This window comes from Phocoena phocoena, chromosome 8 (assembly GCF_963924675.1).
Source record: "Phocoena phocoena chromosome 8, mPhoPho1.1, whole genome shotgun sequence".
In the NCBI taxonomy this organism is placed as follows: Eukaryota; Metazoa; Chordata; class Mammalia; order Artiodactyla; family Phocoenidae; genus Phocoena; species Phocoena phocoena.
The window spans coordinates 58,927,457-58,953,680 of record NC_089226.1 but is presented as its reverse complement, the minus strand read 5'-3'; the positions used below and the strand labels follow the sequence as shown (position 1 = coordinate 58,953,680).

General features: G+C 56.0%; 2 protein-coding genes across 2 annotated transcripts in view; one reads left to right on the top strand and one right to left on the bottom strand.

Annotated features, from left to right (window-relative positions):
• Positions 1-1,842: 1,842 nt before the first annotated feature.
• Positions 1,843-10,978, top strand: RELT (RELT TNF receptor). Its single transcript, XM_065882382.1, has 11 exons — positions 1,843-1,886; positions 5,095-5,245; positions 6,244-6,318; positions 6,426-6,592; positions 6,804-6,883; positions 7,594-7,851; positions 9,137-9,217; positions 9,482-9,563; positions 9,740-9,994; positions 10,426-10,624; positions 10,931-10,978. The coding sequence occupies exons 1-11, from the start codon at positions 1,843-1,845 to the stop codon at positions 10,976-10,978; spliced, it is 1,440 nt and encodes a 479-aa protein (XP_065738454.1).
• An 11,697-nt stretch (positions 10,979-22,675) lies between these two features.
• FAM168A (family with sequence similarity 168 member A) overlaps positions 22,676-26,224 on the bottom strand; it is a 197,052-nt gene continuing 193,503 nt past the window's right edge. Inside the window, exons 6-8 of the mRNA XM_065882840.1 lie at positions 25,086-25,228; positions 24,102-24,276; positions 22,676-22,788 (exon numbers count right to left, since the gene is read on the bottom strand). Of these exons, the coding sequence (XP_065738912.1) occupies positions 22,676-22,788; positions 24,102-24,276; positions 25,086-25,228 (431 nt within the window). The remainder of the gene's footprint in view (positions 22,789-24,101; positions 24,277-25,085; positions 25,229-26,224) is intronic.

Here is a 26,224-nt window from a genome sequence, read left to right as displayed (position 1 = left end):
TATCCTGGGATCTTCCTCTTCCCCCTCCTTCCCTGGGCTTCCTGCTTCTCACAGGTCCCAGTGCCTTTTCCTACTGGAGCTGTGGTAGACTAGGGCACTTTGCATGCAGGAAACCTCAGAGGCCCCAGAGACCCCCATGGCGGCAGTACCTCCTTCCCTGGCGCCTGCCCGCGCGCTTTGTAATAGTCTTTCAGGTGAGCCGCCTCCTGTGTGCCGCCAGCTCCCTAGTCTCTGCCGTCAGGTTGGCAAACGCTCAGAACATCTGTTTTGCGCCAGGCCCTGGGCCAGGCTCCTGGGTAGGAGGGGCCAGAGTGAGGTGGGAAGCTGTCAGGTAGGCCTGGGCTCCACCCCTGCTTTACCTCCCCCTGGCTGGGTGACCTCAGTTACCCAAGGGTGAAGCAGGGACGCTCACCTCTCCTGTGAGGAGTGGAGGCAACCCAGGATGAGGGCCTGGCCCGAGGCGATGGGAGTCTGTTCCCTTCCCTGTGAGGGCAGAGGATGAAAAGGAGGCAATGCCTAGCTGTCCTCACTACCCCCCACTGTGGGCACTGCCCTACTTCAGCCCCAGTTGCCAAGGAACTACTGGCTTCCTTGCTAACCTGGATTTCTCTATTGATGGGCGGCCTTTGTCTTCCTGCCTAGGGTGCAGCCACTGCCGAGAAAGGCCTGTGTCCAGCTGTGTTTCCAGGCAACCCTAGCCCCTGGAGGCTGCAGGGAGGTCCCCAAGCTGGCTGGGAAACAAATACCTGCCCCGCACCCCCTGCTCCAGGTGGCTACCTGCTTCCCACCTCCGTCTCCCCAGCTCTGCCTCACTTGGCAGGCAGCCCAGCAAGCCCTCTGAGACGCAAGTTGTCCCGCACCTCTCCCTCCCCCGCTAACCCTTCAAGGCCCTGGGGGAAATGCAGGCTTCTCAGCTTGCAGCCTAAGCTTGGTGTGACCTGGGATCTGCTCACCAACCTTTCCTCTCCCTTCCTACACCCTCCCAATCCCCCAGATTGTCAGTGTGTATCTTCGGGCACCTCCCGTGTACCAGGCTCTGCGCCAAGCATTGTACATAAATATAAGAGAATCTCATTTGTACCTCGTATCTCCCATCGAGTATGTGCCATAACCCCCTCCACGATTTACACGTGGGGAACCTGAGGCACGGTGAATGCTTACTGAGGGCCTGCTCTGTGTCGGGCTCTGTGCTGAGCATTTAATGTGTGTTCTCTCGGCCTCACAACAGCCCTCTGAGGGATGGGGAATGGGGGTGGGGTCCACAGCCACCGAGCCAGTGAAGAGCAGAGCAAGGAAGGCTGGTTCTCAAGTCAGGCAAGGGCTTCAGATCCGGGTTCAGTCCCCCACCCCGAGCCCAGCCTCTGGGCTTCTTAATCGTCAGCCTGCTCCCTGGTCCTCTTGACCTTGGGAGAAGGTGGACCCTCTCCTGAGTGCCTTTTTTGATCCCCCTGGTTCAGCACATACCTATTCACGTGCTGGGCACCTGGTACGGGGGCAGCACGTCAGTGGGGAAAGGGTGGGTGCGTAGCCTGGTCACACCCAGGGCGAGGACTGCACAAGTGAGGTGGTGGTTGGGGGCTTCCAGGAGGAAGTGACTTCGAGCTAAGCTCTGAAGGAAGGGTAGCTGTCAGTAGGGTGATGGGAGGGGTTTCTGGGCAGAGGAAACAGCAGGTACCAGTGCCAGGTGAGAGAGGCAAGTGTGGGGGACAGAAAGCAGCTCTCAGTGGCTGGAGTTGCGGGGAGGGACGGGGGTCAGATCTGGGTGTTGAGACGCCTAAGCTGTGGGGGGCTGAAGTGGAGGCCAGGGAGGAGGCCAGGGGGCAGGCGAGGGGTGGGGTGAGCATGGAGCTGTGGGAGACCCTCGGAGGAGGCCACCGCGGAGGCGGGTGAGGCTGGAGAGGGAATGCGCAGAGATGGGGCCCCAGGCTGGGGCCGGGTGACCCCATGAGCTTCAGTTCTGGGAAAGGGGAAGCTGCTGAGGCCTGAGGAGGCCTGGGTGGTGACACAGCTTCCTCTTTCTTTGAGGACTCCTGGGCTGTGCCTCCCTGGGGCTCTGGCATCTCCCGCTTGGGGCCCTGGTCTCAGCTTTGCTAGTTGGCTTTCTTCCAGGGAATTTCTGGTTCTAATGGTTTGGGCGTTTTTTTTGGAGGGTGGGGACGGGCTGAGTGTGAGGAGCCCCTCCCCCCTCCCCTGTGAACCTATTTTCTGGAGGCCTCCTGCTCCAGACACTGGGGCAGGGTTTTGTGGTGAGTGAGACAGACATCCCTGCCCTCGCTGCTATCTGGTGGAGGGGGACGGGGGCAAGCAATAAACAAGTAAGCAAACGGTCATAAGCCTCGGTGGGAGGTGTAGAGGGAAAGAAGGGGTGATGGGGAGGAAGTCACATGACCTACATCAGGCTCGTTACCTCATTTAAACCTCATGACAGCCTTGCTCTGGGACGTAAACATCCCCATCTTGCAGGTGAGGAAACTGAGACCCAGCAAGGTGAAGCAGGGGCTCTGGTCCCCCAGGGAGCTGGTGACAGTGGGAACAGCCCCCAGGCTGAGATTTCAGGGAGGAGTGGCCTCTAAGCTAACTTCCTTCTCTGCCCCTGGGGCCTTGAAGGGTGGTTCTCCTCCGCCAGGAGCCCTGAGGCCGGAGAAGACCACCACCACTGCCCATCTTTGACAGCCCTCCCCCAGGAAGCCCTCAGGAGGTGCCCCGAGGTGCAGGGCTTTGGAAGGTCACTGATTGCCCTGCCTTCTGGAAGGCAGAGGGGTGGGGATGGAGCCTTCTCAGTCTCCCCTCCCCCAGCCAAGGGGCTTGATCTGAACTTGCTTTTCAGTCAGGGTTCCAGGGCTTAGAGCATAGGTCCTGGAGGCTGGGTGGGGAGAAGGCGCAGAGGGGAGTCAGAGCAGCAGGGGTCCACGTGTGTGCAGGGGGGTTCTGGGTGGAGGCCAGCGGCTGCCTGACCGGGCAGGTCCTCTGGGGGCTCAGGCTGATTGTGGGGGCAGGGGGAGCTGCTGTAAGCAGAGACTCGGGCAGGCAGACTGGAGTAAGTGCTGGTTTAGGGTAATTAGAAGGCACATAATTAGAAGGCGTCAGGGCGCTAGGCACCGAGCGTCTGTGAATGTGCCTGAGTGGGCCCTCGCTGGCTTTGAGTCTGGGCCTTTGGACCCCACTTACCTCCTCGAAGTCTGGAGACCATAGCTCCCCGTCTGTCTGGAGGTGGGCAGCTGCACAGCCCCTCCCTGTGAGCTCAGGTCACCCAGCAGGTGCCAGTCACGGCCAGGGGTGGGACTAGGGGGGAGTCTCTCCTCGGTGGACGTTGGGTCTCTTACTTTCCACCCCTGCCCCAGCTCTCTGGCCCACCCTGGGGATATGGACGGGTGCTGGGTCTGGGGGCTGGACAGGGCCACGGGGCCAACCTGAGGTCTTGGGGCTCGTGGTCAAGTCTGTGGGTGAGCTCCCATGGAAAACCAAGGAGGGGGCCATGGAGAGATGGGCTTGAGTAGGAACTGGGCCTGGGCAGGGGGACACTTGTGACCATGTTGGAGGAGGGACCGGTGGAGGATGGGTCAGAGGATGCCACCTGTTGGGTGCTGACTGCCAGGGTGCAGCCTTCACTCTACTCTGTGGCTGGACCTTCTGTCCCAGGTTTTCCCCTGAGCTGGCCTTGGGCCGAGAGCCACTGCCAGTGACCTGGAGAGTCCTGAGGATAGTGTGACCACTGCCCCAGCCCCTCCCCTGGGTGTAATTCAAACCCCTGGCCCGCCAAGGTCTGTGCCAGGCCAGGCCCACAGCGCAGCCGGATCAGTTTCCTCTGGCTGCTTTTCCTGGTGGGAAGTCCGGGCCGCCTGTAGGCCAAGGGGCTCTCGGCTCTTCCGTGACCTGGGGTTTACTGCAGGCAGTGCTTCTCCTGCCAGGCTGGGCATCAGACATCCCCGGGGTTCCGGGCAGGGCCCCCTCAACAGGCTGGGCTTGGCTGCTCGAGGCTGCCCCTTGGGGGTCCGAGGCTGCCTGTGGCCTGTGCCTGAGGTCCTCCATGTACACTCCTCCTTCACCCTCCTGAGCCTGGAGACAGGCCTCCTGGAAAGAGGTCATTGAATTCCCTTGTTCTGCCACTATCCCTTTTGTGCAATCCAAATTCTTCTTCCTGCTCTTCCAACCTTGTCCTCCGCTGGAGACTTTTCTACAGAGGAGGCCACACCCTTGAGCCTGGGGGCTCAGCCTCAGGCCTGTGCCCATCACCCTCTGTGCCCTCACATGCCTTATTTGGTTTCTTGGCACTTCCCTCGCTCTGGCACGGGACACTCACTGTTTATCTGTTGGTCGTTGGTCTCCCCCTGGGGTGTGAGTTCCCTGAGGACAGGGACAGCGCCTGTCTTGTTCATACCTTTTCCCGTGCTGAGGGCAGTGCCCAGCACACAGCAGGTGCCCAAGAGAAGACAGAAGGCTTGAATGCTGGCTGTCACTCCCCACCCCTGCAGGTCTGCCCGCGGCTCAAGAGATGCAGTCAGACACATCCCAGATCTCTGGAGAAGTCTGCCAGGCGGGACCGTGGGACCCGTGGGAGGACCAGCACAGTGATGGGGTTGGGGTGGGGGAGCTTTGGGGAAATGGAAGTCTAGAGAGGCTTCCACAACAAGAGGCCTTTGTGTTGGGCTTTGAAATGTGACAGAAAAGGCCTTCCTTGGAGCAGAAACAGCAAGAGTGAAGGCAGAGAAGTAGGAGAGGCGGGCATGCTTGTGCGCCCCAAGGAGTTCTGAGAGGCAGGAGCCTGAGAGCTGGGGATGCAAGTGGGGGGGCCGGGCGTGGGGTCGCTGTCAGCACTCTCGTTCCTTCCACCCCCGGGGCTGAGGCTGTAGGCTATAGGCTGTAGGCTTCCTTCCTCCCCTGCTCCCCTGCCTGGGCCTAGGGCAGCTGGCTGTTTATGGAAGAGGCAGGAAGCCCTTCCTCCACTGGGAAGCTGCCCTGGGAGGCTGGCCCCAGATAGGGTGCCCCCACCTCTGCTAGGGCCTGCAGTGGACCAGAGGGCAGGGCCGGTGAGCGTAGGCCAAGCCACCCCAGCATTCTGCCTGCCTGGTGACACCTCTCCATGTTCCCGTCCAGCCCCGTCCTGGAAGGAGGACTGCAGCTGCCTGCCTGCCTGCCTGTCCCATCCCCGTCTGAGCCTCTCCTCCTCTGCCTGAGGCTGGCTACCCACTGGGGCTTGAGGATGAAGCTGAGCCCACCACGCTGGCCCCTATCCTGCCTCCTTGTGGTGAGTTGGGGATGGGACCGTGGGGAAGGTGAGTCCTGAGCCCCGCGCTCAGGAACCTCGTGCTGCGGCGGGTACTGGGGTTGGTTACATGGCTCTTCTTTTGAAGAATCGAGGCAGTCTGACCCTAGGAAGCGCCTCCTGCCCCACGTGCTCCTGGTGCCGTCGGCCTCCCAGTGTTTGGCACGTGCTGGAGCCACGTCTAGGGCCTGAGGAGGTCTCTGGCACCTCCCGTGTGACATTCCCTCTGCCCTTCAGGGTAGCTGGCTATACGCTGTGCCTGCCCCAAACTGGGGCCCAACTGGAGGACTGGGGGATCTCCCCTGCGGGCAGGATTCAGGGCAGATAGTTCACACCTGGAATGGGAAGAGAGGGAGCTCCGAGAGGAATAGGGGGAGGACACGAATGGAGAAGATCCTTCCTTTGGGGCCTGTCATGCTCTGTGTGGGTCCCAGGGTGTGAACGGGCTGGCCTTGTGTTGTGGAAAGGTCACGGAGGAGGATGTGGTCCCAGAGACTTAGCCGAGGCCCCGAGGCACCATCTGCAGTCTCGGCCCCACGGATGATGAACTGAGGCTGGTTAATGACATTTTCAGCTGTGGTGTGTGGACCAAGGCAGCAGGAAGGGGGGCGGAACCTGAGAGAGGAATTCGGAAGAATTTCCTCATCATCATCCTGGTTAGCTACAAGGGCGTGACTCACAGACCCAGGGGCTCAAGATCCTGATCTGGCCCTGTCTGAGGCGTTTCAGCACTTTCCAGAAGCAGATGTGGTTCTCCCCTGCCTAGGCAATGGCAATGCAGCAGGTCTGGGACAGGCAGATTTTACTTGTAGCACAAGGGACTGAGGTTAGAGAGTGTCCCCAAAGCCTGGGGGTGGCCCTGTATATTGGTGGTCCTTGTGCCTGGGGTGACTGAAAGTGGGTGGGGGTAGGTGGCCCCAGAGATGCCATGTCCCGGTGCTTTCCGCTCCCTCAGTGTGTCCTGCCCTCTTTTCTTCCAGCTGTTGCCCTGGCCTCTGGCCACTGCAACATCAACAACCCCTTGGCCGTGCCCACCCGGCGAGGAGCCCAACCTGGTGAGCTCGCCCTGCCCATCCACCTCTCCTGGGAAGACTGTTGAGGGCCAGGGGCAGGGACCTCAGGCCTGGCTCCTGGCTTTGTTCTCACTCTTTCCCTCCTGCAGGAACCAGGGCGGGGCACATTATGCAGGTCCTGCCCCCCAGGCACCTTCTCAGCTTCCTGGGGCTCTAGCCCTTGCCAGCCGCACTCCCGCTGCAGCCCTCAAGGGAGGCTGGAGGCCCAGGTGGGCACGGCAACTCGAGACACACTATGTGGAAACTGCCAGCCTGGGTGAGCCATGGGGTGGGGTGTGGGTGTTCATGACCAGGTGACCAGGACTTGAGATCCTGGGGTCCCAGGCTCACTCACCTCTTGAGTGGGCCACAGTCTTCCCATCTGTGAAATGGGGTGGGTCAGGACCAGTGAGGGTGCCCAGTAGGAAGGTCCGGAGCCTCTCTTAAGGATAGTTTTTGGGCTTCAGTAACATCTTCCCTCCCTGCAGGTGGTTTGCCCCATCAGAGGTCCCCCATGTTCCCTGTCAGCCGTGCTCCTGGACACCCCTGGGTACTCGCGGCTGTTACGGTGAGTGGCAGGTGATGGCTAGGACTGGCGGGGTATGTGTGGGAAGGGGTCTGGCGAGCTTGAGCCCAAGGGCCCCGCAGTGTCCGTCTGGGGCAGTGGGGGTCCTCACTCCCCTAGCCCAGGGGAGGGTGTGCAGCCACAGGGTGTCCAGCAGGTCCACTGGCTGTATCTTCTCACCCCGTCTTTGAGTGGCAGAGACTGTCCAGCAGGTGGCTGCCACAGCTTGGGTTTCACATCCCAACCAGTCTCCTGTCCTTATCCCCTCGAAATAACCCACGTAGCTGAGTGTGAGCACATACACTTACACACATGCACCTCCTCTCACCTGTTGAGTTGGTCACCTTCTGAGGCAACTAACTCATGGGTCAGGCTGTGGGGAGGCAGGATCCGGTGTTGCTGTGCCCAGGCATGTGCACCGTTGCCTTTTGTTCACCCCTCTGACCCATCATGAGGGGTGGACAGGGGCCTCAGGGTCTGGCCGTCCTGAGGGCTGAGGAGGCCTTGCTCAGGCTGGCTGACTGGTCAGATGGCCAAAAAGGAGGGTGTGAGTTGCCCTTTACTTCCCCACCATGGTGGAGAGTGGGTGCTCTGGACATGCCGGTATCACCCACTGCCCCGACCCCTGCCCACAGTAACCCGGGCCCTGGGCCTCTCTGAGTGTGTTTCTCTCTGCCTCTTTCCTCCATGCCTCCATCCTCCGTGGTGCTCAGAGCAGGGGCGACGGGCCCGACGTGGCATGGAGGTGGCAGCAGCGGCGAGCGGCGCGGGGGAGACGCGGCAGCCTGGGAACAGCACACGGGCGGGCAGCCCCGAGGAGACAGCTGCCCAGTATGCGGTTATTGCCATTGTGCCCATCTTCTGCCTCATGGGGCTGCTAGGCATCCTGGTGTGTAACCTGCTCAAACGGAAGGGCTACCACTGCACGGCCCACAAGGAGGTCGGGCCTGGTCCTGGAGGCGGAGGCAGCGGTAAGGCCCAGCCTGGGGCTGGGTGGGGAGGTCAGAGGGCGCAGCTGAGAACCTACTTGGTCTGGAGGGTCTGACATGGAGAGGCCTGCAGAGGGCTAATCAGGAGAGTTTCCCGGAGGTGCCGCACGTGGGCCGCAGAGGAGACACTGCGGACTGGCAAAGTAGAAGGAAGGGTGAGGCGGCCCGACGTGGCAACTGGGGCAGAGCAGAGGCAGAGCAGAGGTCAAGTGGCTTCAGTGGGATTCCCTCCCTGTGTGAGGCCCTACCCAGCTGTAAGGGCCTGGACTCCTCAGGGGCTGTAGTTGTGTGTGTGGTTCAAGGGTTGGACTGCTTTCTGGGTACTCAGGGTGACCTCCGACCTCTGGCCTGAAGGGCTGGCAGGGCAGCTGTCTTGGACAAGGACCATGAGAGGCTCAGGTTTCAGCTCCAGGCTGTGGTTTGAGTTAGGAACCCTGGACCCAGAAGGAGAGACATGTTCCTCCTGCCCCTACCCCAGGGCCCTGGGTCCCTTTTCTTCTTCCCCTTACCCCTCTGCGCTGTCCCCTGAGGGCCAGTAGGGCCGGGATCCCACATGCACATACACTGCTCACAGAAATTGGGGGCCAAGTCAAGATAGAATGGCGCCTGCCATGCCAGCGCCCTTTTCAACCTCCGACACTGCAGTCTGCAGAGTCAGGAGGGGGACAGGCGCTTTAGGCAGGCAGAAAAGTGGCAACTCAGGCCATTTTGCCTGGAACTGCACTTGTTTTCCTGGCCTAGGACTCCCTTTAACTGTTGGCTGCTGCCTGGGTGCGAGTCCTAGGAGTTCTGTTTGCTGCTGGCCCAGGAATGATTGCATGGCCCATTCTCGTGCTCTTGAGGTTCGGGTCCTCAGTTAGTTATACCGACAGGGCGGTGTGCAGGGAGGTGATAGGCCTGGGATGGCAGAGTTTGCTGGGGCTGTCGGAGGTCATGGGCAGAGAGGCAGCCCACAGCTCCCTGAGGCTAAAGAGAGGAGAGGGCAGGCCCTGGGAGAGGCTGGTTCCCTCATCCCACACATCTGCAGGGACGGTGGAGTTCAGATGGCCCTGAAACCGCTAAGCCCCTGGTGCTGCTGGGTGCGGGGAGCAGTGATGCTGAGTAAGTAGTGAAGGTGATAATGGGCTCAGAATCAGAGCGGAGGCCCTTAGGTACGCATACAGCCAGGCCAGGGGCGCCCTCTGCTGCCATGTCCTGGTGTAGCCTGTGAGCCCAGAGTGTCCCACTGCCTCCTTCCCTAGGATCATGGTTCTCTGTTCTTCCCCAGGGGTCAACCCTGCCTACCATACTGATGACGCCAATGAGGACACCATTGGGGTCCTGGTGCGCCTGATCACAGAGAAGAAAGGTGAGGGGGGAGGTCTGACCCCATCCCTCCCAGAGCTCTGCTCTGCCCCTCCCGCCGGGATACCTCAGGCCAGCGTGCCCCCTCTCTGACCATGGTGCTCCCGCCTCTCTGCCTGCTCTTGCCTGGTGAGAGGTGGAGGAAAAGGCACACAGCCTGGGCCAGGGAGGGGGTGGCGGGTAGGTAGGGGGATTTGTGCTGGGGCAGGAGGTTGGGGGGAGTGCCCCTCACGGCCCAGAGCCGGGTTCTGACTACAGCTGCCCACAGAGAATGCAGCGGCCCTGGAGGAGCTGCTGAAGGAGTATCACAGCAAACAGCTGGCGCAGACCAGCCACAGGCCTCTGCCCAGGTGAGTGGGCAGGTGGGCAGGGAGGGCCCCAAACCGCAGGTAATCAGCCTGCCTCCTGGGGACTCACCACTTGGGTATGTTGCTCCTCCTGTCACCCTGCTTCCCCTTCACCTACCTCCTGGGGTCTCCTGGGCCTGCCCTGCCCCAGTGACCGCTCCCACCTGTGTCTTCCACAGGCTGCCGCCGGGCCCACCCAGCATGCCACACATCTGCCCGCATCGCCACCACCTCCACACTGTGCAGGGCCTGGCCTCACTCTCTGGCCCCTGCTGCTCCCGTTGTAGCCAGAAGTGGCCCGAGGTGCTGCTGTCCCCCGAGGCTGCAGCTGCCACCACTCCTACTCCCAGACTCCTGCCCAACCCGGCCAGGGTGCCCAAGGTCGGGGCCAAGGCAGGACGCCAGGGCGAGATCACCATCTTGTCTGTGGGCAGGTGAGGAGGGCATAGACACAGCAGGGTGCCACAACATGACATGACAGCTCTGGGGGTGGCAGGGCCCTAGCCTGATCCATGAACAGTGGGTTCAGTGGTGGCCTCACCCTTCCTGGCCTCAGTGGGCCTCTTTGCAGTGGGGGCGGCCAGGGAAAAGCCAGGTCTTCCCAGCTACGCTCTCTCACATGGAGTCCCTGGTCCCCCAGGGCAGGGTCATAGCCCCCATCACACCTGCGCCGCCTCAGGCTAAGAGCCTGTCCACCTGCAGCCTAGTGTCGGGAGGTGTTGGGAGCTTGTCAGTGGGTGGGAAGACGTGGGGAGGGCTCAGGCTCTGACCCATGAACTTGCTGTGTGACCCTGGTGGGTGCTGCGCCCTCCACACCTGGGGTCCGCCCTCTAATGCAGGATGATCGCACTACCTCTCCCCACAGGTTCCGTGTGGCCCGAATTCCTGAGCAGCGGATGAGTTCGGTGGCCTCAGAGGTGAAGACCATCACGGAGGCCGGGCCCTCAGGGGGTGATCTCCCTGACTCCCCACGACGTGGCCTCTCCAGTGAGCAGCGGACACTGCTGGGAAGTGGTGGAAGCCACCCTAAATGGCTGAAGTCCCCAGCAGAGAACAAGGCCGAGGTGAGGACCAGAGGGGAAAGGTGTCTGTTGGCACCTGTGCCAACCCCGACTGCAGATGGGGCAGGGGTGGAGGTACAGAGGGCTACTGCCTCCTGGGGACTCACCACTTGGGTATGTTGCCCCTCCTGTCACCCCGCTTCCCCTTCACTACCTCCTGGGGTCTCCTGGGCCCTGGTTTGGGGCCCTCCTTGCCCACTCACCTGGGCAGAGGCCTGTGGCTGGTCTGTGCCAGCTGTTTGCTGTGATACTCCTTCTTGGAGTCCAGAAGCCCCCTGACAGCTCTGACCCCTCACCCCTGTCCCCCAGGAGAACTGCTATGTGGTCCGGCTGAGTGAGAGCAACCTGGTCATCTGAGGGGCTGTCTCGTCTGAGGATACTGCAGCCTTGCCCTGGGAGGTTCCGAAGGCAAGCTTCCTGGAGGAGGTAGAGCTGCAGCTGAGCTAGTGAGGATCCAGAATGGCCCAGCAGACAGAACAGCCAAGGCCAAGGCCTGGAGGTGGGAGCGTCCACCCCAGTGAGGAGGCAGGCCAGCGTGCCGGCGGGTGCTGTGTGCAGGAGCAGGTTGAGAGCCCCTCCCGTCCCTGCCGCCCATTTCCTTCCCTGCAGGATGTCCCTGATGCCGTGCCCTGCCCTGGCTGGATCCTAGGAGCCCACAGGGTCCTCTGCACCGCCAGGTGGCTAGGCCTCAGTGGTGGGGAGGGGCCCTCTACCTGGCAACCCTGGCCCCACGCCTTAGTGATGAGCCACTCCTTGCCTCTGTAGAGGGGACCTCCCCCTCCTTCCTGAGAGGTCCTGCAAAGGGAGGGGTCAACAAAAAGCCATGAGCTAGGAACCGAGTTCCTGGGCAAGCCCCTGGCCATTACTGGGTCCCAATTCTTCTGACTGTGAAGCGGGGAGAGAGTGGCGTCTCGGTGCCCAGGGCCTTCCTGCATCTTGCAGGCTCTGGGCTGGGTCGTGTAGATGGAGAACTTGACCCTTGCCACCCCTCCCACTAGTTTTATCTGGCCCCGTTTTTTGCTGCTTCAGGGCCACCACCTTCAAGGCTCCCAAGGGGCTGCCCATCCATGGTTCTGCCTACAGAAGGGGCATAATGCACGTGCCTGCCCCTGCCCCTGCTGTTTTTATTGAAATTGAAAAAACAGACTTGACCTGGGCGGGGCTGTGGTACAGAGTCCCAACCTGCCCAGCCACCCACAAGATCTCAGGCGCTTTGGAGGGTAAGGGGTGAGGCCTCTGGCCTCGGTGGTTTCTGTGTCCCTGTGGTACTGGTGTGTCCGTCCCCTGGCCTGGGCAGTGCAGGCGACTGCCCAGCCCGCGTCTCCACTCTGGCTCAGCAACCTCGTTATTTATGTGGGGCTGTGCAGGCATGGGCCCACTGCTGTCCCCGTTTCTCTTATTTATTGAAACTTTGCTGTTGTCCCACCCTTGTGTCTCCACATCATCCATTTGTTGAATAATAAAAGGTGGGAAGGTAGTGTCATGAGGCGCTTCTTTTTCCCTGTGTCTCTTCTCAGGTCTGCCCATTCAGTGAATAGTTGTGTGTCGGGCTCCGTGTGTGGGTCAGGCCATCCCTCCCCTGGCAGCGCCTGCTGTTTGGCAGGTGGACATCAGGCAGCAGCTGAAGTGGGGCCGGAGGCGGCCTCTCAGGTCACCTGGTTCTCACTGCAGGCCCTAGAAGCAGTGCTGTCCAACGGAAATAGAGTGTGCGCCACGTATGTAATTAAAATTTTTCTAATAGCCACATTTTAAAAAGTAAAAAGAACCAAGTGAACTTATTTTAAATGATATCAACAATGTATTTTACTTAACCAAAATACTAAAATACTTTCATTTCAATATGAAATCAGTATAAAAATTATGAATTAACCATTTTTTTGCTTTGAAATGTGGTAAATACACTTAAAGCATGTCTTAATATGAAGTAGCACATTTCAAGGGCTTGATAACCTCATGTGGCTAGTGGCTCCTGTATTGGACAGCACAGCTCTAGAGGAAGTGGAGCCTGGCAAATGGATGGGGTAAGTAAGGCATATTGAGGGCTGGAGAATGTGGGAAGGGGAGCTGTGTTCCACAGAGGGGGAACAGCATGTACAAAGGCCGGACGGCAATGAAAATATGAGGAGCCGGAGAAGCTTCCAGTATAGAGTGACTCAGGTGTGAAGGCTGGACTGGGGGTGGCAGCAGAAGGCAGCCACATGGGCTCTTGGAAGCCACTGGCCCTATGCCAGGGATGCCCAAGGAGCCTCTAGAGCATTCAGGAAGGCTAAAAAGTATGACTAGCCAGCTCATTCCTGTGGAGGGTGCAGGAGCTGCGGGAGCAGGGATCCACAGGCGGCTGTTGCAGCCATCCAGACAAGAGACGGAGGAGCAGGGGTTTGCGGGGGCGATGGAAAGACTCCTGGGACAGAGGATGGAACTGCTAGGCCTTGGTGCCGGGATGTGGCTCACGGGATTAGGGCCAGCTGGGTGGGGAGCAGTGATGCAGACCCACGGGATGTCTTGAGGCACCTGCACGTGCAGGTCCGCGGCGCTCGAGGGACAGACCTGGCGTACGATGATACCTGGAAGCACTCAGATGGGCATTTGCACCAGGACTGGACTGGGAGGGAGCACGTTCCAGGGAGAGAGCTCAGGGAAGACCCAGAACGGTGGGAAGGAAAGCAAGCAGGAGAGTGCAGCGTCCTGGAAGCCAGGGAAGGACGGGAGTGTGGGGAGCAGAGTGGGTCACAAAGCCAGGCGCTGCTGCAGGGTCAGGACTAGCGTCCCCTGGCTAGCCAACACAGGGATGTGGCGAGACCAGAGCCAGGTCCCAGTGGGCTGAGCTTTCTGCAGAAGCCTGTGCCAGGTAATAGCTAGTAGGCCCTCAGGCTCCAGGGAGAGAGGGTTTTTAGTTAATTCCAGGTTCTTTTGGTGTTTGGTATGCTTTTAAAAGACGGAGGGTCTTCCCTGGCAGTCCAGTGATTAAGACTCCGCACATCCACTTCAGGGGGAGCGGGTTCAATCCCTGGTCGAGGAACTAAGGATCCCCGCATGCTGCGTGGTGTGGCCAAAAAAGAAAAAAAAGATGGAAGAAAAGGACATATTTCAACACTAATGGGAAAGAGGCCCAAGGAGAGGCTGAAGAACCAAAAAGTGATGGTTCATGGAACCTGGGGAGGTGTGGAAAGGGACACCCTGCGGGAGGCCCAGGCTTCACACAGGGCAGAAGCCATGACAAGGGGCCGGCCTAGCAGCTTCAGAGAAAAATCCCGGCCTGAGGGGAGGCTGAGCTTTGAGATTCGACCTCTCCCTTTCTCTCACCTCTCTTAGGGCACAGGCTTCTCTCTCTGGGGCTTCTCAGGTGGGAAGGAAAGGGAGGGCACCTCTGAGGACCCAGGAGGCAAAGCATCACCTGCTCTAGGAGAGGGGAGGGAAAGAGACAGGCTGGACATCAGGAGGAATTTTCTGGAGCAACAAAGGTTGCCAAAGTCTAGAACAGGGTGTCTGTTGTAGGGGACCAGTGGGATGTTCCCTGGGGCCGCCATGGTGCGACTGGTGTCCCTACTGGCCAGCTGTTCAGCTGCGCCTCAGGGTGTGGCCTCTCAAACTTGGCTGTCCCCTCAGCCAACCAACCCCACTTCACCGAGGACTTGTGTGACACATTGAGATGAGGATGAGACAGTGCCCTGGGGGAAAGGGGTGGGAGGCTGAGCCCTCCCACTCTCTGGCCTCCTTTCCCAGGGGGAAGTTGGACTCTGGTCTCTGGATGCCCTCTTGCCTGGGGTGAGGCACATACAGATGCCAGCAACGGTGGAGGCTGAGGCTGGATCTGGGCTTCCCGGGTTAGGTAACGCACACCCCATCTCAGTGCTGGGCCCTGGGGTAATAAGCACTGCTCCCCTCCAGACTACTCCCACCACCCCAATTTCCTGCTTGCTGGAAGGTAAGAGAAAGAATAGCCCTGGCCCCAGTCTCTTGTCCCTGGAGGATACTGAGGCCAGCTCCCAAAAGAGTGGGATGAGTTGCTGAGGGATCAGGTAGGGGTGTGTCTGATAACCCTTGGCTTTTAGGGCCCCCACCCTCACGTGGAAGCTTTCTTGGCTCTAAATCCTGCTCTTGAGCAAGGCAGGCCCAGGCTGTTGGCAGGGCTGGGAGCTGGAGGACACGGTGGGGCCCCTGGGCCAACCACTGAGGACAGTTCTGAGACTGCCCTCTCTCACTCCATAACCCCTCCTCCATGGGCCAGAATGGTGGGTGCTGGGGCCCCGGTCTCTGCCTTCCACCTGCTCCTGGCCCCCAGCCCTGCCACTGACCTGGAGCTGAGTCCCTGGGAAAAATCCCCTTCCTGTGCAGGGGAAGAGAGCCCAGCAAGGCCCTCCCCTACCACACCCGACAGCGCTTTCTGCCATCGCAAGGGAGGGAGAATAAGTTTCATGTCAGGTGAGGACAGGAGAGGAAACTGGGGAAGGCATTATGGAGGCCCAGGGTATGGTTTGGTGGAAAGGGCTCGAGAGTCAGGAGTCCTGAGTGTTAGTTACAGCCAGGTCACTTAGCCTCTTTGGGCCTCAAGTATTCTCTCCATTTGAGGAAGCTGAATACCTGGAGGCTGGGAGAGCATGGACTGCAGGGGCCAGGCCCTAGGATGGGATGGTGGCTGTGATAACCAGGGAGAGAAGCCCAGGCTTGGACAAGAGAGAGATGTTTAGGATGTAAATAAAACTGACAGCACTTGATGACCATTTGGATGGAGACCATATGACTGCCTTCAACTGTCCTTCTGGGACTACAAACCACACTAAGCCCTTCCCTTGGTTTCCCTCCTGACCAATTTACCCTTGAAGTGAGTTACAGGCATTGCCTCCTCCAGGGTGGGCAGGAGAATGTGGGGCTTGGGGCTTGGTGCCTGGGCTTTGGAGCCAGACCAAGTGTAAGTTCCAACTCCACCCCTCACTAGCTCTGTAACCTTGGTCGAGGTACTTACTTAACCCTCCTTAGCTGCCCACTACCAAGGACAGGGCTAACAACAGGGCTCACCTCCCATCCTGCTGTGAGGATTATGAGTTGCGAAGCATAAAGCACAGTGCTGGCCACATGGTGGGCACTCGGTATCACACACCTTAGTCCAGGTGCTGATGGCCACTTCCCAGGCCCAACTGTGAGTCCCAGGGCCTCCCCGGAGATGCAGCGTAGGTGTTACCTGACTGGTGAAAACAAGTTTAGGATCAACTTGGGAAGAAACCCAGGGGACTCTCACTGGCCCAGGAGGTGTCTGTGTCCCCCTCCCCCAAGAACCACCAGTCTGGTCACCCCAGACTTTTTTTGGAAATTTTTTTAATAGTTATTGAATGTTCTACAGCTTACAGTAAATATCATAGTTACAAATTCTTGGCTTCAATCTTTTAGAGTGATCACTATCTGATCTTCAAAACAAAACGAAACAAAAACCCAAAAGAATCCAAAACAACAAAACAAAACCAGATTTACACTTCATACACACAAGCGAGGCCATGGGGCTTTCCAATCTTTACACTCCAGGCTGTGTTTTGAAAACACCTATAAGTTCTTTGATCAAACTACTTGGAAGACACTGGTCAAATGTTTATTATTATTATTTTAAATGTTTTTCTTTTTAAAATGTGAGTTCCAATAAAATTTAAAAATTAGATTCCAACCTGTAGATTAAAATGAATTAAAAAATACAAAATCATATACAACGCTCTCTCACAGGGATGGTACATGTCACGAGAACAAGTTTTCTCTGTCGTGTGACATGAACAGGGATGAAGATACCTTTTAGTCAGGAGACGGGAACAGGCCCTTGGGCCTTTAAAGGTCACTACAGACAACTCCACATTGCTAAAGGCCTGGCCTTACATCCCCTTGGGTAAGGAAGAGCTGGAGTCCCACCACAGATCCAGATAATCTGGCTGACCCAAGAAGGTGGTCTTTGGGCAGTCCCACTCTTTCCCTGACTCCCAGGCATGAGGAGGAAGGCTGGAGCCTGGAGATTGCTGGTCTTGCTGGGGTCAGGCCCAAAGATGACTTCACCCATTTGAGTCCTATGGGCTGGTACTTATCAGCAAGGCTGTTATATCTGTTCTCCTCAGAAAGGAAAATACCCCCTCTACCAGGAGCTGGACTGGGTACAGGGCCTCACTGCCACAGCAAGAATACCCAGGGACTACGCATGCAGCCACAGGGAAGCAAGAGTTCTAGTTTCCCTGTCTGGCTCTGTGACAACCAACCCCAATCACCTAGCCACTGGGCTGGACTCAACAGCACACAAGATAGAAAATACCCATTGGAGAAAGTGAGGGAGTGAGACCCAAGTCTGGCTCAGGCAAGGTTGGTAATGGAATGTTGAAACTGGCCTGTCGGGAATTTTAAAGGCCGGGCCCTAGAACCACGTAATGCCTAATTTCAGAAACAAGTTATCTAGGAGAAGGGAACATGGACAGGTAAAGGACAAATCCTGCCACCAGCCTGGCACACCCATAGTAGGCTGAGCTCTCAGAGGCTCAGGTGTGGAATTAGATGTTAGCCTGGCTGGGTCTCCTCTGCTGTGATCCTGCTTTTGGAGGTAGGTCTGGCCTGGATTCCCCTGGGGCTCGACACAAGTATGGAGCCTCCTCACCTGCCCCCTCCGCTGCCCAACCTGCCCCCTCCGGATTCCCAAGCTTGGCAAGCAGCTGGGGACCACATATCCTATGTGATGTGGAATACAGGGTGGAAAAGCAGAGCTTCCACATACTTTCACTCAACAGCAATTGAGGAGAAAATGCCATGGTGACATCTAAATGACTGCTTCAACCACAGTGCTGGGGCCAAGAGCACTCCAAGACCCATGCCGTCTAGGCCCTCCCTCTCTGGCCACAGAGCACAGCTGAGGATCTGATATGCAGGGCTCCAGGCCTGACTCAGCCAGAGTCCTGTCTGTACAGTGAGGACACCAGAACTTGGTGACCAGAGGATCTGCACTACTTTTATGCTCCATGTGATTCATTTCTGAAGCCTACTCAGAACAAAGCCAGCCTCTCCAAAGAAGCACTCCCAGATCTCTGGGAGTGGGATACCTCAAACTTGGAACACTTTGGGTGCCCAAGGGTCAGAGTTGGGACAAGGAGAAAGGACTGCACAGTGTCTCTCTAGATCCTGGTCCTCACCCAGGGGAAAAACAGGCCCAGAGACTTGAGTCAGATGTGCTTTTGGCCATTCAGGGCTACACCAGGTCCCCTGGAAGTGCCAACTCGCCAGGTCTGGACAGTGGGCAGGCTCTCCAGGGTCAAAAAGTAAGGGTACGCAGGCTTCCCAGGGACATGGGTCTTTCAACGGACAGGTGCCTGGGGCTGCCCTTGAACATGTCTTCAGTCCTAAACCTCATGACCCCAAAATGTTTTGCTCAAGTTAAGCCTTTTCTTGCAAATTCTCATCCTCTGGGTGCTGCCATCTGGATATGCCTCTGGGTTCCCAGGGCTCCTCATAAAAATCTGCTCAGTTGGCAGGACTGAGCTCCCCAGGTTTCCGTGGGGTCTTCCTCTGTTTGGGGGCAGATAGGTAGCCCATCCCTTCTGCATGCCTGCCACCCAGACCCAGCAGGTGCCAGCAGAAAGCAGAGGATTTAAACAGTTCAAATCTTGGCTCTTTCTCTTATGAGCTGTGTGACCTTTGGCAAGTCTCTTAAGCCTTCTGAGACTTAGTTTTTCCATCTACAAAATGGGGATTTTTGGCAATCAATGTTGAAGTACTTTGTACACAGACAGAAAACTCTGGACAGGTGCGAGTGTCCTTTTTCAAGATACAGGAGTGGGATACGTACTTTTGGGTCACTGCCAGGAGAGAAAGAGGAACAGCAGCAACTGCCCTGTCTCATGGGGAAGAAATTAAACACATTTTTTCAAAACGCGGCAGAAAGATAAATTCCAGGCTCTTAACCACTTGGGGGCACTCCAGACTCCAGCTTCCTAGACCCCAGACTAATGAGGAGGAGCCAGGTAGAAGTGGCAGAAGCCAAGAGGGTTGGCTGATGACTGGAACCACCTGTACCCCTGACCCTGGCCACCAAGCCTGTGGTACTAGGGAGAGGCAGTGGAGTGGGGTGGAGAGGGGGCTTTGCTGGTGCCACGCTGTAGCTTGCTATGTATGTGGGCACACCCCTTGTCCTTTCTGGCTTGCTGGCCTTCCTACAATGGCAGGGCCCTTCCAGCTCTGACCTCTGTCCAGCTTGACCACTGGGCCATCCAGTATCTTTGGATAACACCCATGGTACCTCCCAACAGACACCTGTGATCCTACCAGGTGTGCTCTCATCCTACCACAGGCACACTACTGCCCCTGTTCTCCTGGGCTCAGTCCCTCTGCAATGACTCCCCAAGCTTGGCCAGGCTTGTGGATCTCTGTCAAAGCAAAAGGGTGAGGCCAGCTGAACTGGGACTCCAGTGGCTCAGGCTGAAAAAGGGGCGCTGGGCCTGGGCTCTTCCAGACCACAGCCTTTTCACACCTTGTTTTTGCCTTGGGGCCTGTCTTTGATCTTGAATTACATACTAGGGCTAAGAGAGGGTACTGAGCATTGATGTTTCTGTCCATGAGCCGTGTGTGGATTCAGACTGCAGGGACAGAGGCAGCAGGCTGGGATTCAAATGGCTCTGCCACTTATGAGCAAGTCACTTTGCTTTTCCAAGTCTCAGTTTCCTCATGGATCAAATGAGAGAATAATCTATTTCACAGGGTTAAACCAGATGATGGATATGAAACTGTAAACTGTGAGGTACTAGATGTTAGTTTTTACTTACTGGTATAGAATGAACAAAAATAAAAAGGTCATTCCTAGATCTCCTCCCTTTTTCCTTCTCTCTGTGGTCCTACCCTAGCCCATCTGGAGGCAGCAGGGTTCAGGGAAGCTTGTCAGGATACCAGCATTCTGCTCACTTTGGGCAAGTTCCCTTTCCTTTTAGAACCAGTTTCCTCATTTGTCAAATGGGTGTAATAACTCTGACCCTTTCTCTCAGGGCCAGTAAATTAAAGGCTGTGAAGTGCTCTGAAGTCTATGAGGCACCTGACAAATGCAAAGGTTTCCTATTATTATTATAATCATTATTATTATTTTGGCATTTTCTAAACATGTATGACATAATCTAAAACAACCTTCACCCACCCTTAGAAAACCAGAGAGTAGGAGGAGGTATTTGCAAAAAATGGATTAACACTGGAAAACTTCCTATTGTTTTAAAATGAAACCTCTTCAGCACCCCAGAACAGACCATTTAATTTAGGACAGCTGGGCTTCTCCTTACCAGTGCTGCATTTCCCTGGAAAGCCAAGAAGGTGGGCCCTCAACTCCTGGCTCTGGGTTGAGGATGCTGCTGGGCTTTGCCCTCCTGGGAACAGCCAGATAGCCTCTGAGGTCCTTCTGGCCCAAGGGCTTCCTGATTTTCTCCTCCTTTAGGGAGACACGGCAGGTAGGGGTAGGGATTATGTCCAAGTATGCATGAATTTAAAATGAAGAGAGTTATTTAAAAGTTATAAATGTTATCAATGATTCCATTCTGTACAGTAAAATGTTCCTCTCCCCGCATCCCCAAAGGGGCTGCTGGCCCAGCCAAGTGCTGGGAGTAGGGGGACAGTGCTAGACTACCGGGCTCCTGGCTGAGACCAGTGCGTCCCTCTTCTCCCAGGAGAGCCCGTGTCTCCTCCTCCTCTCCTCTCAGGATGAGGGGCTACTGTCTTAAAAGCATGGACTCCTTTTCAGCCATCCCTAGGGCTGGAGTCAGGTAATAGGATGAGAGTTCCAGATGTCTTCACAGAATTTCCAAATGCTATTTCTTCATTTGCAATTTCTGTTCCTGCCATCTGCCCCCATGTCACCTCTGCCCAGTCTTCAATCCCTGCCTTTGGAATCCATGGAGGGAAAGAGCAGAAACAAAAGCCCAGAGACTGTTCCCGAGCTCACCAGGTGTGGGCACTGCTGACTTCATTTTTACAAAACCAAGCCAATCCATCCCTAGGTAAATTTTCATGGGCAACATGCCCCAGGCAGGAAGGCTGCATTTAATGCTGATTTACTGCAAGGTCTAGGGAAGTCCTTTCCGCTTCTCTGGGCCTCAGCTTCCTCATCTGTCAAACAGGGGAATGGATGAGATGGTTGCTAAGGTCCCTTCAGTTCCATGAGTCTATGAAGTGTTTATTGCTATTGCTTTTCCTTCACTATCCTGACCTTCAGAGCTGCCAGCACCCGCCTGGAATGTGGTTCCTTCACTGTGGCCATGAATGGCACAAGGTAACCAAGAACTTGGCCTGTCTGCCAGCGCCATGGACAGACAGGTGAGCCCTGGCAGTGGGAAGGGCAAAGGGAAGGGAGAGAAATGCCATAGGTTTCCACTCTAATCAGGAGCAAGCTCCCTATCAGAGTGGATCCATGAGGGCCCAGGGGCCAAGGTCTGGATTACACAGGACACCTGGCCTTCCAAGGCTTTGGGAGGCTGGGATCCCACCACCCTGCAGCTGCTTGGTAGGTCTGAGGTCAAAATCACCTTCTGAGGAAGTGCCAAGTCAGTTAACATCACTGTGCAAGTCAGAGGGGGTCCAGGCCCAGACAATTTGGCCAGAGACCTTACCAACCAAAGCCCGCAGGCAAGCGCCTCTCGACCCTCTTCCCTCTTCCTTTCCATAGTGCCCTCCACCCCCCCCACCCTCCCCCAAGTTCTCCCAAAGAAAGAATCTGGTTTTCCCAGGTTCTGATCTGGGGTATTATTAAGCTGCTATGAACACTCCTACCTAATCAGGTGGTTTTGTTCTTGGTCTGTTGCGATGGTTCTCAGAAGAGATTTCATTTGTGTCAGGACGTGGTAATGTCTTAAACTAATCCTGCTTGAGGAAAATCAAAAAAGAAACAATCCCCCAGAGATGTGCCCTGCTCAACAGCTCTGAGTTCCTACCCTGGACCTGAGGATCACATCTCTCATGCTCTTCAAAGGAAATTGCGCCTTCAGCTGAACCACTGCAACAGACCCCACTCTCTGACTGCTGCTAGACTAGGCTCCCGGAACTGGATTCTTGGGGAAGAAAAGAAGAGCAGAGAGGATGTGCCTGGTCAGGTAGGAGGAGGGCTAGAGCTGGAAGGGCAGTGGCTAAAAGGGGGACAGTGGGGAGAGGCAGGAGATTAGAAAAAGCAGCTTTTACAAAAACCGAAAATAAAAACCAAAACCGTTAAAGATGCATAAAGTGACCCTTGCACTTCCGTTGTCTCTTCTTGCAAATAGAGGTGGTGCTGCTAGGGAGCTGCTCCAGCACCTGTGTAAGACTTGAGTAGTTGCATACAATGTGTGACTCCAGATCTGGGGGAGGAAGGGGAAGGCCGTTAGTGACAGTGATATCCCTGAGGCCACTTCAGGAAGCTACTGGACCCCCTCCCCTCACGCTGGGAGCCCTAAATGGAGTCCTCTGTGCCTTCCCAGTGGAGCTGCCTGTTTCCCGTCCAGTGCCAAGAGCTCCTGGAGGAGGACAGCAGGGGAGATAAGGAAGTAGGGCAGAGGATTTTCAAATCCCTGGAGCCCTGCAGTTCACTGGCACTGCCTCAGCAGCTGCGGAGGGCAGCAAGGAATCTGGTGGTGGGGATGGCCCAGGGTTTCTGCCTGGGCCCAGTCAGAGCCAACATCTGACTGAGGTAAAAGTTCATTGGAAGAATGGGGCCCACAGGTAGAAGACGCCTGAAGACTGTATGGTAAAGAGCACAGAATTTAGTACTAGAGGATTGGAGTTCAAGTCCCAGTTTTTACTGGCTAAGTGATGTTGAACTATGTATTTATCTGTAAAATAGAGCTAATGATCCTTATTTCACAGAGCTACTGTGATGATCATGAGAGAGCATACGTTAAGTATCTAGAATATATATAAAGTTACAGCTATTATTAAGAGCGATATTACTGAACCTGGAGCAGGAAAGTAACTGGTAACTGTCACCTGCCCCTTGCTGACACCTGTGCTTCAGACCAAGACAGGGGCTTTGAAACAATTCTGTTTTGTCACCCTCCTACCTCTCCCACCCTGGGCCCCACTCACTTGGATGGGATGCAGGCTTTACCAGTGCGGGGGCACATAGCTGTACGCAGGGGTCCCTTGGGCCCTGTATGCTGGCATGGAGACAGGGTGTGCCCCAATCGCGGTGTGCTGGGGTGCAGTCAGCAGGGTACCTGAGCATCCAGAGAGAGAAGAGGAAACCTGATGAGGCCGTCCCAGAGCGCTGGGATGAAGAGGATGAAGCCACAGCCTTTCACACAGCTGCTGCCCACCCTTCCGCATCTTGCCAGGGGAAGCGTTCCTCATGCTCCAGGACAGTCACTCACTCATCTTCAGTGGCCTCCTTTCACCCTTCTTTGTATGCTCCCCTCACTGCACCAACATCACACTGAGTGGTGATCGCTGGTTCACATCGTTGTGTTCCCACTAACCTAGTTGTTCCTACAGGTAGGGTTCTGGTCTGATCTATCAGTATTTGGTCCCCAGGACCCAACCAACAAGGCTGGCACCCAGCAGACATTCAATAGCTTGCTGACCTGATCTGGGGAGTGAGAGGCCTCAACAACGCCTACATTAGGGGGCAGAATAAAATCCCAACTCCCAACTCCTGTCCACTCAACCCCTCATACTCTCTTCCCCCAGAAGGTGACCTAGCTGATTCTTTGAAAGTTGGGTCTCTAAAGGTTATTCAGAGCCCTCTTTTCTTCTCATGCCTTTCTTTTTAATGCCAGTTCATCCAAAGACTTCCCTAAACCTGCTCTTCCTCTGGCATCTCTCCCTGCCCCCATTCTCAAGGTTCCCGAAGGGCAGGGTTTCTGGAGTAAGCCAGAAATGGAGAAGGGGTCCTCTTGGACTCCTGCTTCTCCTAAGCCTCACAATTAATTATTGGACAGGTCCTTAAGCTCCTGCCTGCTAAATAACATTGCCCTATGCCCTCCTTTCTGGAACCCTGCTGCTACCAGAGTCCTAGCATCATCATGTCTCCTCTAAACCAGAGCTTCCCCCTGGCTAAGCCTGCCTCCACCTTGCAGCCAGAGAGAATGATTAAACCAAACTCCATCTCTCCTCTGCTTAAACCCCTTTCTATCTCCCCATTACCTAAAGGTATTCAAGACTCTCCACCACTTTATCTCTGACAACTATTCCAGCCACCCTTCCAACTCCATGCCCCTATTTTCTAAGTGATTTAGACCATTTCCATTCTGTGAATGTGCTTTACCCATGTTTTTTACCCCTGGACTGCCCTTCCCTTTTTCGTCTCTCTGGTTAGCCTCTGTTCACCCTTTAAGGCCTAGCTCAATACGTCCTCCTTGGTGAAATCTTCCCCATCCCTGTGGACAGAGTTAGAGGGTCCTCCTCTGTGTTCCCAGAACCCCCAGGCATAGAATTCTTCATGCTTTGCTACAATCGATTCCATGACTGTGTTCTCCACTGTCATGAGTTCCTGGAGGAAGGGGATGGACACCAACACAGATGTTGCCCTTACCTGCTGACATCGCCATGGTGGTGCCGGCCACCATGCCCATGGCCACACCATTGGTCCTGGGAGCAGCGACAGGTGCCGGGTAGATGGCAGAGGGAATGCTGTTGGGCTGGACGACCGTGGTGTGGTGGATGACATGGGGCTGGGCAGCATACACCGGCTGTGTGTAGTAGGCTCCCTGGGGGAAAAAAGGCTGAGGTCACACAGGCTTCTGGAGAGGAGGGGAGCCTGTCCCAAACCCTAAGGGATGGGGTCAGAGAAGCTCTGGCCCAGGGACACAAGGTCTGGGGCTCTGCTTCTGTCTTCTACGTGGCTGTGGACAGTTCAGTGCTGGGTTCAGCTTCTGGTCTGAAAAATAAGGCTTGAACCCTGTCCTGCCTCGCTCCTAGGGCTGCTATGATGATCTACTATGTTTATCTTATTGCAATGTGCTTCTTCTTAGACTGCTTAAAATATAAAGGTAGGGACCACGATCAGTGAGTGAAGAGGGGTGTGGAGGAGGCTGGTGAACTTCAGGGCACTGTGCATGGGCACACATGAGAGATTACTGGTGGGAGTATCACACTGGTGTGAATGCTGCCATTCTACATACTGGAAAAATGTCATAAATGCAGAGCACTTCCCCAAATGTCTCTTACTATCTATTTCCCTGGAGGCAAAAAAGGTTGAGGATGGAGACAATGGTCTGAGGTGACATCCCACTGCCTGGATCACATGACTGCTTTGTGCTGTCACAGCCCCACAGGTCTGCTGATCATCTTAATCCAGAGCTTCTCAAATGTTTTTGCTAAATAATAACAAGAGCCTCAGACTGTGGACTGAGGTAGACTGGGGGAGTGTGTAGACTGCAAGGTTATTGTTTTAATGACACAACAGCGACAGTTCATCAGAGCCACGAACTCTCTTCTTCACCCCCCTCCACCCTACCCAGGCTGGTGGCTCCTTTACCTGCAGAAGAAGTGGTCCCGGGCTTCTACATGTACCTACCTGGGCATACAGATTCTGCTGGGGGTAGGCACTTCTGATGGGATACATGGCCGTCTGATAGGGGTTGGGTGATGGGGAGTAGGGGGGCGGAGCAGTATTACTCTGGGTCGGTGGGACCTTGTATGGTGTCCCCGCAGTATATCCTGTACCAAGGCAATAAGAGAGACTTTCAATTAGTTGGCAGAACAGCATCGCTGGAAGGCAGCAGGTCCCAGTCAACGACTCCCCAGACAAACATGGGCTGAATCCAGGCTGGAAACACAGATGAGAACAGACAGAGAACAGGGCTCCACCCAGAGAGCCCGGGCCCCAGAGGCAGCTCCCTCAGTGGCTGCATGTGTGGCATCTTTTATTTCTCTGTCTCAGGACTCTGATCTATAAAATAAGAGGCTGGGACCAGATGATCTCTTAAGGGACCCTTGCAGCTCAAACAGTCTGGGACTCTGAGCCATGTGCCATGAGACAGGCAGGTGTGCATGGACGGGAGACCCTCAACCTGCTCGCTCTATACTGCACTCTCTCCTCTTGCTTTTCTGTCTCCGTACTCAGCACCTCAGGGCATCCTCTCCTGCCCCTTCTGTCTTGCTTTCTCCTGTATTCTCTTTCTCCTTTTATCTCTCTCCCTTTTTGGACTGCCCTCCACCATGTTCCCCTTCTTCCCTGCCAAGTTTTAAGGTGGAAACCCCACTGAAAACCCCATTCAGAGACCCTCATCTTCTGGGATGCTGAAAAACTTTGCTCTACACAGCTGGCCTTTCCTCCCCTCCTGGGGTTTGGGGGAGGGCCACCACTGTCTGAAAGACTGAAGTCAAGGATCAAAAAGGTTCACATCGACCTGGAACCCAGGCCATGTGGGGTCAGCAGGGTGGACTGAAGCTGGGTAGGGGCTGAGAAGTCAGGCCCCAGGAAGCTCACAATCAGCCATTCAAACAAATTGTGCTGCCTTTGAATTTTCTGGAAAAGAGAGTCAGATCCTAAGTTTGCGGGAAAAACCTGAAACATGAATCACTCAGGAACAAGACTGTGTTCTTAGAGAATCACAAAATGGAATGATTCTTTGGAACCCAAGTGATCATCAAGTAGCCCCCACTCTCTTACTCTGTACTAGGGGATCCTGGGGTTCAGAAAGAGCAAGTCTT

What these genes read in the sequence shown, in the direction of transcription:
- RELT (XM_065882382.1), top strand. Translation starts at nt 1,843, where the DNA reads ATGGAGCTGTGGGAGACCCTCGGAGGAGGCCACCGCGGAGGCGG. An exon ending in TGTGGAAACTGCCAGCCTGG is followed by an intron (nt 6,593 to 6,803) that starts GTGAGCCATGGG and finishes CCCTCCCTGCAG; the next exon opens with GTGGTTTGCCCCATCAGAGG. An exon ending in CCTGATCACAGAGAAGAAAG is followed by an intron (nt 9,218 to 9,481) that starts GTGAGGGGGGAG and finishes AGCTGCCCACAG; the next exon opens with AGAATGCAGCGGCCCTGGAG.